This window comes from Ictidomys tridecemlineatus, chromosome 15 (genome assembly GCF_052094955.1).
Source record: "Ictidomys tridecemlineatus isolate mIctTri1 chromosome 15, mIctTri1.hap1, whole genome shotgun sequence".
NCBI lineage: Eukaryota > Metazoa > Chordata > Mammalia > Rodentia > Sciuridae > Ictidomys > Ictidomys tridecemlineatus.
This window is the reverse complement of record NC_135491.1, coordinates 43,456,205-43,466,722: the sequence shown is the minus strand read 5'-3', so window position 1 is coordinate 43,466,722 and position 10,518 is coordinate 43,456,205. Positions and strand designations below refer to the sequence as shown.

Below are 10,518 nucleotides of genomic sequence, written 5' to 3'. Positions count from 1 at the left end.
GTGAAGTCATTTAAGAAATGATTTCCCTTTTACCCAACCCTCTCTTCTCCTATAATAGAAACCAAGTTTGGGTGGGAACAGGTAGAAATGAGCATAGATTGGACTGGGAAAGGTCTAACCCTGGAATGACCCATTGAATTGTAAGATGGTAGACACTGGATCCCATGTTCTCTCTTACCCCAGTTTCTCATTGTACCATGAGAGTGATTGCCACCCTGTACCCATGAGAATACTTCTGTGGAACAAGAAGAACTCACCTCTGATGCCATTGATGTAGGTTCCAAAGACAAAGACGAACTCATCATCACCATGGTCAGCCTTCACGTGTGGAGGCCTCAGGTCCTTAATGAAGCTGGGCGGATGCTGGAACTCATAGAAGTAGACAGGAGCATGGGCACCTGGAGGGTGGACAGGATGTGTCACTCTTGGTGACAAGATTGCTGGGTCCAAGCTGGCTTGAATCTTCACAGTGGCTTGGAAGCCCAGAATGGATCAGAGGCAGTTGCAAGGCTCTTTGTTAAGTCATGTGTTGGACTTCCTGGCTGTGTGGTCACGGGCAAGTCCTTGAATGACACTATCTTAGTTCCCTCCTCTGTAAAACATGTATGATGTCTATGTGTTACTCTAGCCATAAGGATTTACTGAGATGAGGGACATCAGGTACCTGAGAACAGGGTCTAGATAAAGACATGTGTCAGGACCTGACACCAGACCTCACCTGGGGCCCACAGCTCTGAGCTGTCTCCTAGGAAGCCAGGATTCAGGTTCAGATACACTCACTCTGATACTGTGCTACTTGGAGTGCAGGCGTCACAAACATGAAGTCTGCCATCATCTCCTGGAACTGGAGTCGGAGGGTGTGGGGGTCCTCGTTGTCTCCCATGTACTCCTCCATCAACAGGTCAGCACATTCGGCAGGCAACTTCATCTAGTCCAGGGGATCAGGGAGAGTCAGGTTAGGCAGTCTCTGGGGCAGGGAGGCAGGAGCTAGAGGGTAGGGATTGGTGTTTGAGATGTCAAGGAAGAGGGCAATAGTGTCATGCTGTGCAGCGGCCCCACCCACAAATTTACATAGATCAATCTTTGTTCCTGTGGATTCCTGAAAAGGAAGAGTGTCTGGCTGCACTCTTGCCTGCATCAGGACCCCAGGAGTCTCACCCTCTGTGTTGATATTCTCTGTAGAACAGCTTGCGCGGTCTCTCTGTCTATGTCTTTCTGGATTTCAGGGGGGCCCAAGAACTGTGTGGTGAAAAGATAGTCTAGAGTCGGGGGTGAGATGACCAGGAGGTACAAAGTCCAAACCCACTCCCACATGACACTATCATGGGGGTTTGAAGAGGAGACTCACCATGGGAAGGAGCCAGCCATACTCATCATTGGTGACACCAATGATGCTCGGAACAGGTTGAAAATCAGCAGAGGCCAGAAGCTCCTGGGGGTGCCTGGGTAGGAAGGCCCCATCCACCACAGCAGGAATGATCTTGAAGGGCTAAGGGAGCATTCAAAGTCCATAATTATGGGAAGCAAAGTCTCTTTTCTAATGACACCTGAGTTACCTCTAACGCATCCTACTCATCCCGTGATTCTCAGACCAACAGTCAGAGATTCTACAACTGGTTAAGCATATTTTTATCTCAATTCCCATCCAGAGCTATGAGGATACAAGAAGACCAGCCTTGGAAATGAGATCCTTGTTCCACAGTAGAAATCACTGTACTTTCCTTACACCATGACCCCTGTCTCCTCACTGACGTCCATTCAGCCCTACCTTGGTTATAGCCAGCATTTCCTGTTCACTCTTGCCCCTCAGGCAGCTCACCAGGGCCTCTGACTCTACTTGCCCACAGGCAGACAGGTTGGCCACCATCTGTAAAGGCACCAAAAAGAGGCTGAATCATCCCTCCAGACAGGGAGGGGATTGCAGTCTAAGGTCTCAGCTGTGTGCAGGTTACCCATAATTCTCAAAGGGAGCCATGTGTGTATTGCAGCAAGTATGAAATCCTTCCACCTTTCCTGAAGCTCAGGTATCAGCCAGAGGAGCCATCACACCTGCTTTACATGGGTCTTCTGAGGAGGAGGCCCCCAAAGTGTACCTTTGCAGACACTAGAGCAAAATCAACCACTTGAGGCAGAGGTGTGTGGATTTTGAACTTTGAGCTCCTCAGGAACCCTGGGGTGGTGGCCAGTCCCGAAGACACCTGCATGGTCTTTATTCCCATGGAGCAGACAGAGTGGCAGAGGCTCTGAAGTTGAATGGTGAGGCTACAGATATGGCCGTGGGCAGTAAAGGATACTCACTGTGGAGACATCTTTAGATGAGTTGGTGATGAGTTCAGGTAGCAGGGCCACACCGTTCTCCATGATGGCACCATGGAAGAGTCCTTGGGACATTGGAGACACCACATGTGAAGACACACCAGTGCCACCTGCAGACCCACCGATAAGGGTGACCCGATCAGGGTTGCCTCCAAAGTGGGCGATATTCTGCTGGACCCAGCGTAGGGCGGCCACTTGGTCCAGGTAGCCCCAGTTGCCAATGGCATGCTGGTCTCCAGTGCTGAGAAATGGAAAGGATGATGATCAATAGATGGTCTTCTGTCTACTCAGCCCTCATTGACCATCCCTGTCCCAGGCTCACCTGAAGAAGCCCAGAACTCCTAGGCGGTACTGGATACTGACTACCAGTACATTTTCAATGGCTGCCAGAATAGAACCATCACACATGGAAGCTGAGCCCACCACCAAGGCACCACCATGGATCCAGACCATCACCTGGGAAATCAGGAGATATACCATGTGGTGGCGACCATGCTCAATCCTGTCCTGGCTGTATCTCTTACCTGAAAAGTACCTTGGCTTGTGTAGCTACCCACACAGAACTCTAGTAGGACTTCATGACCTTGGGCTGGGGATATAGCTCAGTTGGTAGAGTGCTTGCCTCAAATGCACAAGGCCCTGGGTTCAATCCCCAGTACCACCAAAAAAAAAAAAAAAAGGACTTCATGACCTAGGGCACTGGTGAAAGAATAACTTCAATTTGGAAGATCAGGCTTCCCATATTTGGGGTCTAATCACGAATTATAACCTGGATCTCTTTCTCTCAGAACTACTCTGAGAGGAAAAGAAAAGTGATGTTTCTGTGATTACCCCACTTGAACATTAATTTAAAGTGTCATCTAATCTCTGGCCCCAAAAAAATAGATGTTCATGGAATGTAGTGATTGCAAAATTGCAGATTTGGGCACCTGAATGGGATCTCCTGGGTAGAAGCTGGTGAGTTGATCAGTGGGTTAGGACATTTGGCCTCTGAGAGCATCCAGGGCTCTTTGACTCCATGCCTAGGTCAGCTTCCTCCCTGCATAGGAGGCCTTCTAGGAGCTGATAGTGAGAAACTTTTCATGGTAGTTCACACCACAGTGGTGGCCAGCTGAACCTGTACCTCCAGTGTCATTGGTATTGTTATGTAGTACTTGGGGTCAATCCCAGGCCTTCACAGCTCTGTACCTTGAACCATGTCCCAAGCCTGTTTCTAAATATCTTCTAAAAGAAAAGTTCTCCCACCCTTCCACTGACCATGACTTAACACTCACAGGCAGGTTAGAGCCCTCACGGGCATGTGCAGGCGCGTAGATGCTGAGGTACAGGCAGTCCTCTGACATGGGGATGGGAGGCAAGTTTTTCCTCCCTAGGTTCAGAACCTCTATATTCATTGCATCTGCATTTTGCAGACACCTGGTGACAACAGAATGCAGTTACTCCAGGGGCTGAGCAGTGGTCAATTCAGACCTCAGGTCCTAACTAGATCCCTCACTCCCTGCTTTAACTGATGGATTGCCTCACATGATCCTTCTTTCAAGTCATTCTCCATTGAGTTCCAGGCCACAGGCTCGGGGAAGCAGGGATTTTCCCAGACCTCCAGGGAAACACTGGCTACATGTATTGACATTCACTTCTTAACCCTGTCCCCATTCAGGCCTGGAACAGCACAGGTGTCCCCACACAGGTGGTTCCTGAGTGGATGGAGGTTAGTTCTCACAGAAGGGTAATGGGGCATCCCACAGCCCAACTTGAGACTCTCAGAAAACCTCACCCCTCCACTGAGTCTCCAGCTGTAAGCACATGCCCCTTTTCCTTGGCCCTGTGGGTGGGGTCCCCAAGGAGCCACCACTGTTGCCCTCCTCAGGGATCTGCACCATCGACTGCTGGAGTCAAGGTCTTTTATAGGTTCAGAGAGCCAAGCTGACCCTCTCCCAGACACATCTCCCCTGGTGGGAGAGAACACCTGGAGTAAGTCAAATCCAGGGACATGTGTTTCTGCTCTTGTGTTCACCACCTGGAGCTAATGCCTGTTGGGTTCCACACCCTGAGGCAGGGGCCTGGCAAAGTTACTGCTGCATTGGAAGAATGAGTGTGGGAATTGCCCCAATGCAGAGGGATATATTTTTATATATTTGTTCATTTAGGGCCAGGGTTTCAAAGCCGGTGTATTAGGTTGCTAAAAACACATTAGCACTGGTCTACAGCTCCAGGCCTTGCAGTACAGTGTAGATAAAGAAGCCAAAGTAGCCTGGCCCAGGACTTGGAGTACCCACCCTCACCCCAGTCCTGAAGTTCCCCAGACCCTAGGAGAACTTACATGGCCGGGTGGGAGGTTCCATCCCTCACACCACTCCAAGGTTCAGGGGGCTCAGGGGCTGCAAAGCGCAGTGGTCCTACAGGCGGCTTGGCAAAGGGAATTCCCAGGAAGGTGTGGACCCCCACATCGGTTTCCTTCACATGGACAAGGCTGCCCCGCACCTGTCCGGTGTGGGTGGTCCGGATGGGGCTGACTGAGTCCTGGCCTGTGGGCAGAGAGATGCACTTCAGGCTCAGGTCTGCCCACTTCAGCTGCTGGCCTGCAGCACCTTGGCCTGGTTGGCCCTCCTCAGCTCAGCCTTCTGGAGGGAGCCTGATCTGTCAACATTCGCTTCAGAATCTTTCTGCCCATCCATAATTCCTATCCCCACCACCACTATCACTCGACCCAGTCACGGCCTATCCCTCCAGGCTCACCAGGCTATTGTGACTTGCCACGATCCTTTAGCCCTAGCAACTGACAACAGAATGTCTTTTGGGCTGATGGGGCAGGAGTGTCCATTGCACAAACTGTGCCAGGTCATGTCACGCATTAGTAGGACTGTGGGAATGGAACTAAAGATTTCTATCCTTAAGGAACTCATACTTGGGAAAAGAAATGACATAAAGAAGCATCATTCATGTAAGGATATATGAACAGTGGGAGCAGAGCTATGAGTTCAGGCCATAAACCTCTTGTCCCTCCTGGGGTTGGTCATCAGGGCAAGGAGGCAATGAAAAGTCAAGCTAGATATATGTGGCTTGTCCAAGTCATGATATTTGTTAAAAGTTAATGGTGGGCATATTGTGTTTAACTCCTCTCTCTTCCCAAAATAGATCCACACTTGGGTGCTGTGCAGCCCTCAGAATGCCCCAGTCCTCTCTCTGTGCTTCAGGGTGCAGAGAGTTAGGCAGTCAGGTCCACAGTCCTCCTGCTATTGTTGACATCACCACAGCTCCCACATCACTGGAGCCTTCCCTCCCCCCGGCTCCAGTTCTCACTCTAGAGTTTGGCAAATGTGAGCTGGTTCCATAAGAAAACGTTAAGAACTCCAAATCTCCTCCTTTCTGCCACGAGATGCGCTAGGATCTGATGTTTGATGCTACTCGGTACAGGACAGGACAGGGCAGCATCTACTCACAGGACCAGAGAAGAAAATTGGCCAACATCCCTTCAAGTCCAAAGACACACTCTTGTCCCTACCAACATGCTGTCTCCACACAATGCCTTGCCAGATGGGATCTCGGTCCATGTAACTCATGTGACCACTGGCCCCTAATGCCTGATATTAGTTACCACAAAAGACAAAGCCTGCAAAATATTCCTGCTTGGAGTCTGGGGACATTATGTAGCTGCTTCCTTAAGGACAAGCCCTGCATGAAACAGCAGCAGGAATCTCACCCATGTATATATATAGCGGTGTGAAGTTTCCTCGTTTGTCCAGATGTGGAAAAGCTCACATCAGAAAAGATGGGTTTGTGACCATTTATGTGAGAGACAAAGATGAGTAGTAAGACCTGGACTTTATTCAAGACCTAGATGGGCCTGTGGAGGAGCCAGGACTGGGTGGGCAGAAGACTGGGACTCAATTCTATACCCTTTCATGACTCAGTTTTTTGGTTTTTTTTTTTAATTTTTGGATGTGAGTTAAAGAAAAAAGACTGTTGAAAATAGAATCTTTCAGTGGAGCTAGAAAAAACCTTCCTCTTGAGAAAGCTGTGGTTCTCTAAGACACCACATAAGGGAGGAAGCCTGTCAACGGTGATCCAAGGGGGACAGGTGAGCATGGATTTCTCTGTGCAGATTAGATTGGGAAAGTTTGGGCTATGTCCAACACCAACACTGGGAGCCATTGGGGTGGGAGGGATCCAGAGCTGCTGACACTCTGTGGGCATGGTACTCTCCCGCCAACTGTTGCAGTAATTCACTTCAGGTCAGCATGGGAAAAGAAAGAAGAAGAAGAAGAAGCAGAGCAAGCAGCAGCAGCAGGAAAAAAAAGTCCTTTATTGTGTACAAGCAATCTTTTTATAGTATTGTGAACAAAGAAGGCAGCTTTCCAACATCAATAAATCAGGTCTTTCAGCTAATTAAACATAGCATACAGAAGTTTTACTTTCTAATCAGAAGTGACCCGCTTCTCATGGGTAATCTACTCTTGACTTAGAGTACGCTGAGCTTTTCTCTTTGTTTAGAACAGATAAAAAATTTTTCTTAGCACCCTCCTAGCCCACTTGGCAGAACATCCCGTTTGCAGGCAAGTCCTCCCAAGGACAGCAGACACCTCATTTTCAAGCATGTCCGCTGTTACAGATCTATACCTTGATAGAATATCCCGTTTGCAGGCAGACTCCATCAAGAACAGTAATAGTAACACAGTTACCTCTGATTTTCTACACCAACACCTTCTGATAAGGGCCTAGAGACTTCTAGCAGGTACAGAGCACATCGCTTTTGTCCTAGAACAATCCAAGCCATGCCAGTTCAGGTTCACCAGTGAAGACAATTCACCAGTCATTCAGATCAGCTTTGAGAAGTGGTTCCCGGGGCTTCTGTAACCCCCAGGGCCACTAATCTTGCCTGAAGCCCCTACGGAAGGTGCCAGCACTTCTCTGTCCAAGGGGTCAAAACACTCAGAGCCAAATGTAACCAGCAAGCTCTTATATTGCTGTTGTTATTATCCAAGGGGGAGTAGTAGCTACAGCCACAGACACACACAGGAGGGAAAGGACCCTGTCCCTGTTCCTTTGCCAGGAGGCTTCTGACTTGCCCATTCCCTGGATTCCATTCCCACAGTCTTCTGCCCACCCAGTCCTGGCTCCTCCACAGGCCCATCTAGGTCTTAAATAGGGTCCAGGTCTTACATACTACTCATCTTTGTCTCTCACCTAAATGGTCACAAACCCATCAGAATCCTCTCACATTAGCTCACTCCTCTATGGAGGTGTCCCCAGGCAGCTCTGACCCTCTCTGGCTCGCCCTCCAACCCCTCATCCCCTTCATTTGGCTCCTCTACCAACTCCCCTGCCCTGGTGCCTTCCCTCCAGGCTCAGGCTCTGTCTCTGTGCACTTTGGAAGCTGCAACCTGGTCTCTACCACCCTCCCCATGGCAGCCTCACCCTGGCCCTGGATGAGGAGCATCAGGAGCCCATAGGCCACGAGGATGAGCCAGGCAGGAATTCGATGCAGGGACATGGTTGGCTCCCAGGGCTGCTTCTGTATTCCCAGGGCTTCACCTGGAAATGCAGAGCAGCATTCTGCCCAGGGGGTATTTGAACCTGACAGTGAGGAGGCGCGGAAATGGGAGGTGCCCTGCAAGGTGTGTGCTGCAGGAGAGTCACTCTGAACTCTCAGAGGTCATGGAGCCAGTGTGCAGCAAGCAGGGCCCTACCCCTCTTCTTCCCTTGGGCACCTCCCAATGTGCCACACAGCCTCTGCAGCCCCTCTGAGATCCCAGGACCCCTCTCCTCACACCTGGAGTCACTAATTCCCTGTCCTTGCTGTCACAGGCCCATGAGGGTGTTGGGGAGGAGAAGAGGGAGCAAAGAGTTGGATGTAACTGGAGGAACCTGGAGGGCTTCTCTGAGGGGGCAGAATGAAGATTTCCAGAGATGGAGAAATACAGGTGGCCTTGCTGGAGTGAGGGGAACCACTTGCACAGTGGCAGGGAGATGTGACTGACCTTCAAAGCTGACTGGGTACCCTTCAGTTGTCCCTAATCTTCTAAACACCATAATCTGAGATCCTCTGAGGGCCCCTCCCTTCTCAGTCTGACCCTTCTTTGTGAAGGCATTTATGTAGATACCCCATCAACACAAAACCAAGGTCCAGTTTACAGTCACTTATCCACTGGAAAGATGTGAAATATGAGTGCCTGCCTGTCCAGGGAACTCCCAGGGATTAGATGCCTCTGGGAGATTCTGAATCATCCTGAGCCCTGCAGGGGTGAATGGAAGCCAGTGTGGGTTAGGAGAACCTGCTCAACTTGACTTCCCTGATAAAGACGTGTGGGGCTCAACTTCAGTCAGCCTAGAGGTTCCTCTGCAAACGGTCTTTGGCTAGATTCTCCCCACCCCCCATAGGCTCTTATAGCCCAGTGTTGTGTCCTTCTTAGCCACTTTGGGAAGCAATCAGCCTTATCCAGATGTCAGGAGACAGCATGCTGGGAACACTGCTTCTCCTCCACCTCCACCCAATCAGCAAGGCTGCTGTGGATTCAGTTCCTCTGCAGTATTCTCTGCTCTAAGCCATCGCCCCAGGCCCTGCCTGGCAGATGCTTACTCTGCTCTGAGTCTCCTGATCTAATTCATATCTGGGCTTGGTCATCCTCCTAGTTAAGTCCTATTTTAAGCACCTTCGTGTCGACTGGACAACATAGTGCTTCTTCCTAATCTAGAGTCTGCTAGGGGGAAGGTCCCCAGGTACTGTGCCATTTATGGCAGCATCTTACAGAGGCCTTGGCTTTGACAATGACCAAGATAATAGTAATAATTTGAAATGATGAAGAGTTTCAGGAGCGTATCTGTGAATGTGTTTGTATATATTATACCTTATACATATATAGAGATGAGAGAGAGAGAGCGGAGGTGGGGAAAGAGAAAGAGAGAGAGAGGGGAGAGAGAGAGAGAGAGAGAGAGAGAGAGAGAGAGAGAGAGAGAGAGAGAATGGAAGACAAGATTAACATTAAGCCTGCAGGGACCCATCAGACCAAATGTTGAAGAGGCTATGGAACAACTGGTACCTTCATAAATAGCTGGTAGGGATACAAAGTGACAGAGTCTTTTTGGAGAAGAGTTTGGTATTTCCCTTAAAGGTTCCACATACACTTGCCATGTGACTCAGCAATTCTCCTCTCAGGTCTTTCCTCAACAGAAATGACAGCATGGGTCCATATCAATAATTTCTGATAATGTCCCTAAGAGTTTTATTGTCAAATTGGTCAAAAATTGCAAGTCACTCAGATGTATAGTAACTGGTCAATGAATAAACTGTGTTGTGTGCCTACAAGGAATGCCACACCCCAGGAAAAGGAATCTGAGATCTGCCTGGATCTCAGAAATAGTATGAGAAGTGACAGAGCCATTCCTAAAAGTGTCCATTTGCATCATATTTGGGGCAAGGCAAGTAGAGGAACCCAAGCCAATAGGTGACTGCCTTAGAGCAGGATTAAGGGCAAGGAAAGACTACAAAGGGGCATGAGGAAGTTTAGAAAGTGAAAGAAACTGGTAAAACTTGTGGTGGTGGTGTTTGCCTATCTTACATATAACCTCAGAGTAAGAAAATCGTATACTCAAGAGATTAATTTAATTGCATATAAATTATTCCACACTGAGCTGTGAATGGACGTAGCTCAGTAATATAGTGCTTGCCTAGCAGGCCAAGGAGGTAGATATGGTCCCTAGCACTGTACACACTCACAGACACACACACACACACACACAGACACACACACACACACACACACACACACTCGCCACACTAAAGCAATTTAAAAAGCTATTAAAAATCTACCAAATATCATGGAGACCCTTTGGATAACACAGTGTGCTTCTGCAGAACTGAAACATAGAGGCATGCTTGCTGGAACTCAGTAAATGCTATAAGGATGCACCCATCAGTCTTCACCAAAAAGAAAGCCTTTCCTGTGGTGGGTCCCTGCAGGCTTAATGTTAACTTTGTCTGTCCCCTGGTGGCCCAAATGGCAAAATGGAACTGTCATCTTTTGCATGAAATTCATGAAGGTCTTGGTTTGGGTTTAAATATGGTCAATGGAAACAAGAGGGTCATCTCCCCTGGGAAAATTGGTGCCCCAGGAGGGCATGTCAGTCAGAGGTTGGGGAGTGGGGGACTCCCAAGGTCTTTGGGATGAGAAATCCAACCTCTTAATGTCTGAGCGAAAAAGATTT

The 10,518-nt window shown here is 49.1% G+C and overlaps 1 protein-coding gene and 1 non-coding gene across 2 annotated transcripts; one reads left to right on the top strand and one right to left on the bottom strand.

Moving 5' to 3' along the window:
- Positions 1–1,321: 1,321 nt before the first annotated feature.
- On the bottom strand, positions 1,322–9,130 carry LOC101970982 (cocaine esterase-like). Its single transcript, XM_040279386.2, has 7 exons — positions 7,732–9,130; positions 4,637–4,841; positions 3,591–3,732; positions 2,639–2,772; positions 2,299–2,557; positions 1,769–1,867; positions 1,322–1,489 (listed from the first exon to the last, which is right to left on the bottom strand). The coding sequence occupies exons 1-7, from the start codon at positions 7,805–7,807 to the stop codon at positions 1,322–1,324; spliced, it is 1,083 nt and encodes a 360-aa protein (XP_040135320.2). The 5' UTR covers positions 7,808–9,130.
- On the top strand, positions 2,908–2,980 carry Trnal-caa (transfer RNA leucine (anticodon CAA)). Its single transcript has one exon. It is a non-coding gene; the product is annotated as a tRNA-Leu (tRNA).
- Positions 9,131–10,518: the final 1,388 nt, after the last annotated feature.

What these genes read in the sequence shown, in the direction of transcription:
- LOC101970982 (XM_040279386.2), bottom strand. Translation starts at nt 7,807, where the DNA reads ATGTCCCTGCATCGAATTCCTGCCTGGCTCATCCTCGTGGCCTATGGG. An exon ending in GCTCCTCATCCAGGGCCAGG is followed by an intron (nt 4,842 to 7,731) that starts GTGAGGCTGCCA and finishes CTCTGCCCACAG; the next exon opens with GCCAGGACTCAGTCAGCCCC. An exon ending in GGAGTTCTGGGCTTCTTCAG is followed by an intron (nt 2,558 to 2,638) that starts GTGAGCCTGGGA and finishes TCCATTTCTCAG; the next exon opens with CACTGGAGACCAGCATGCCA.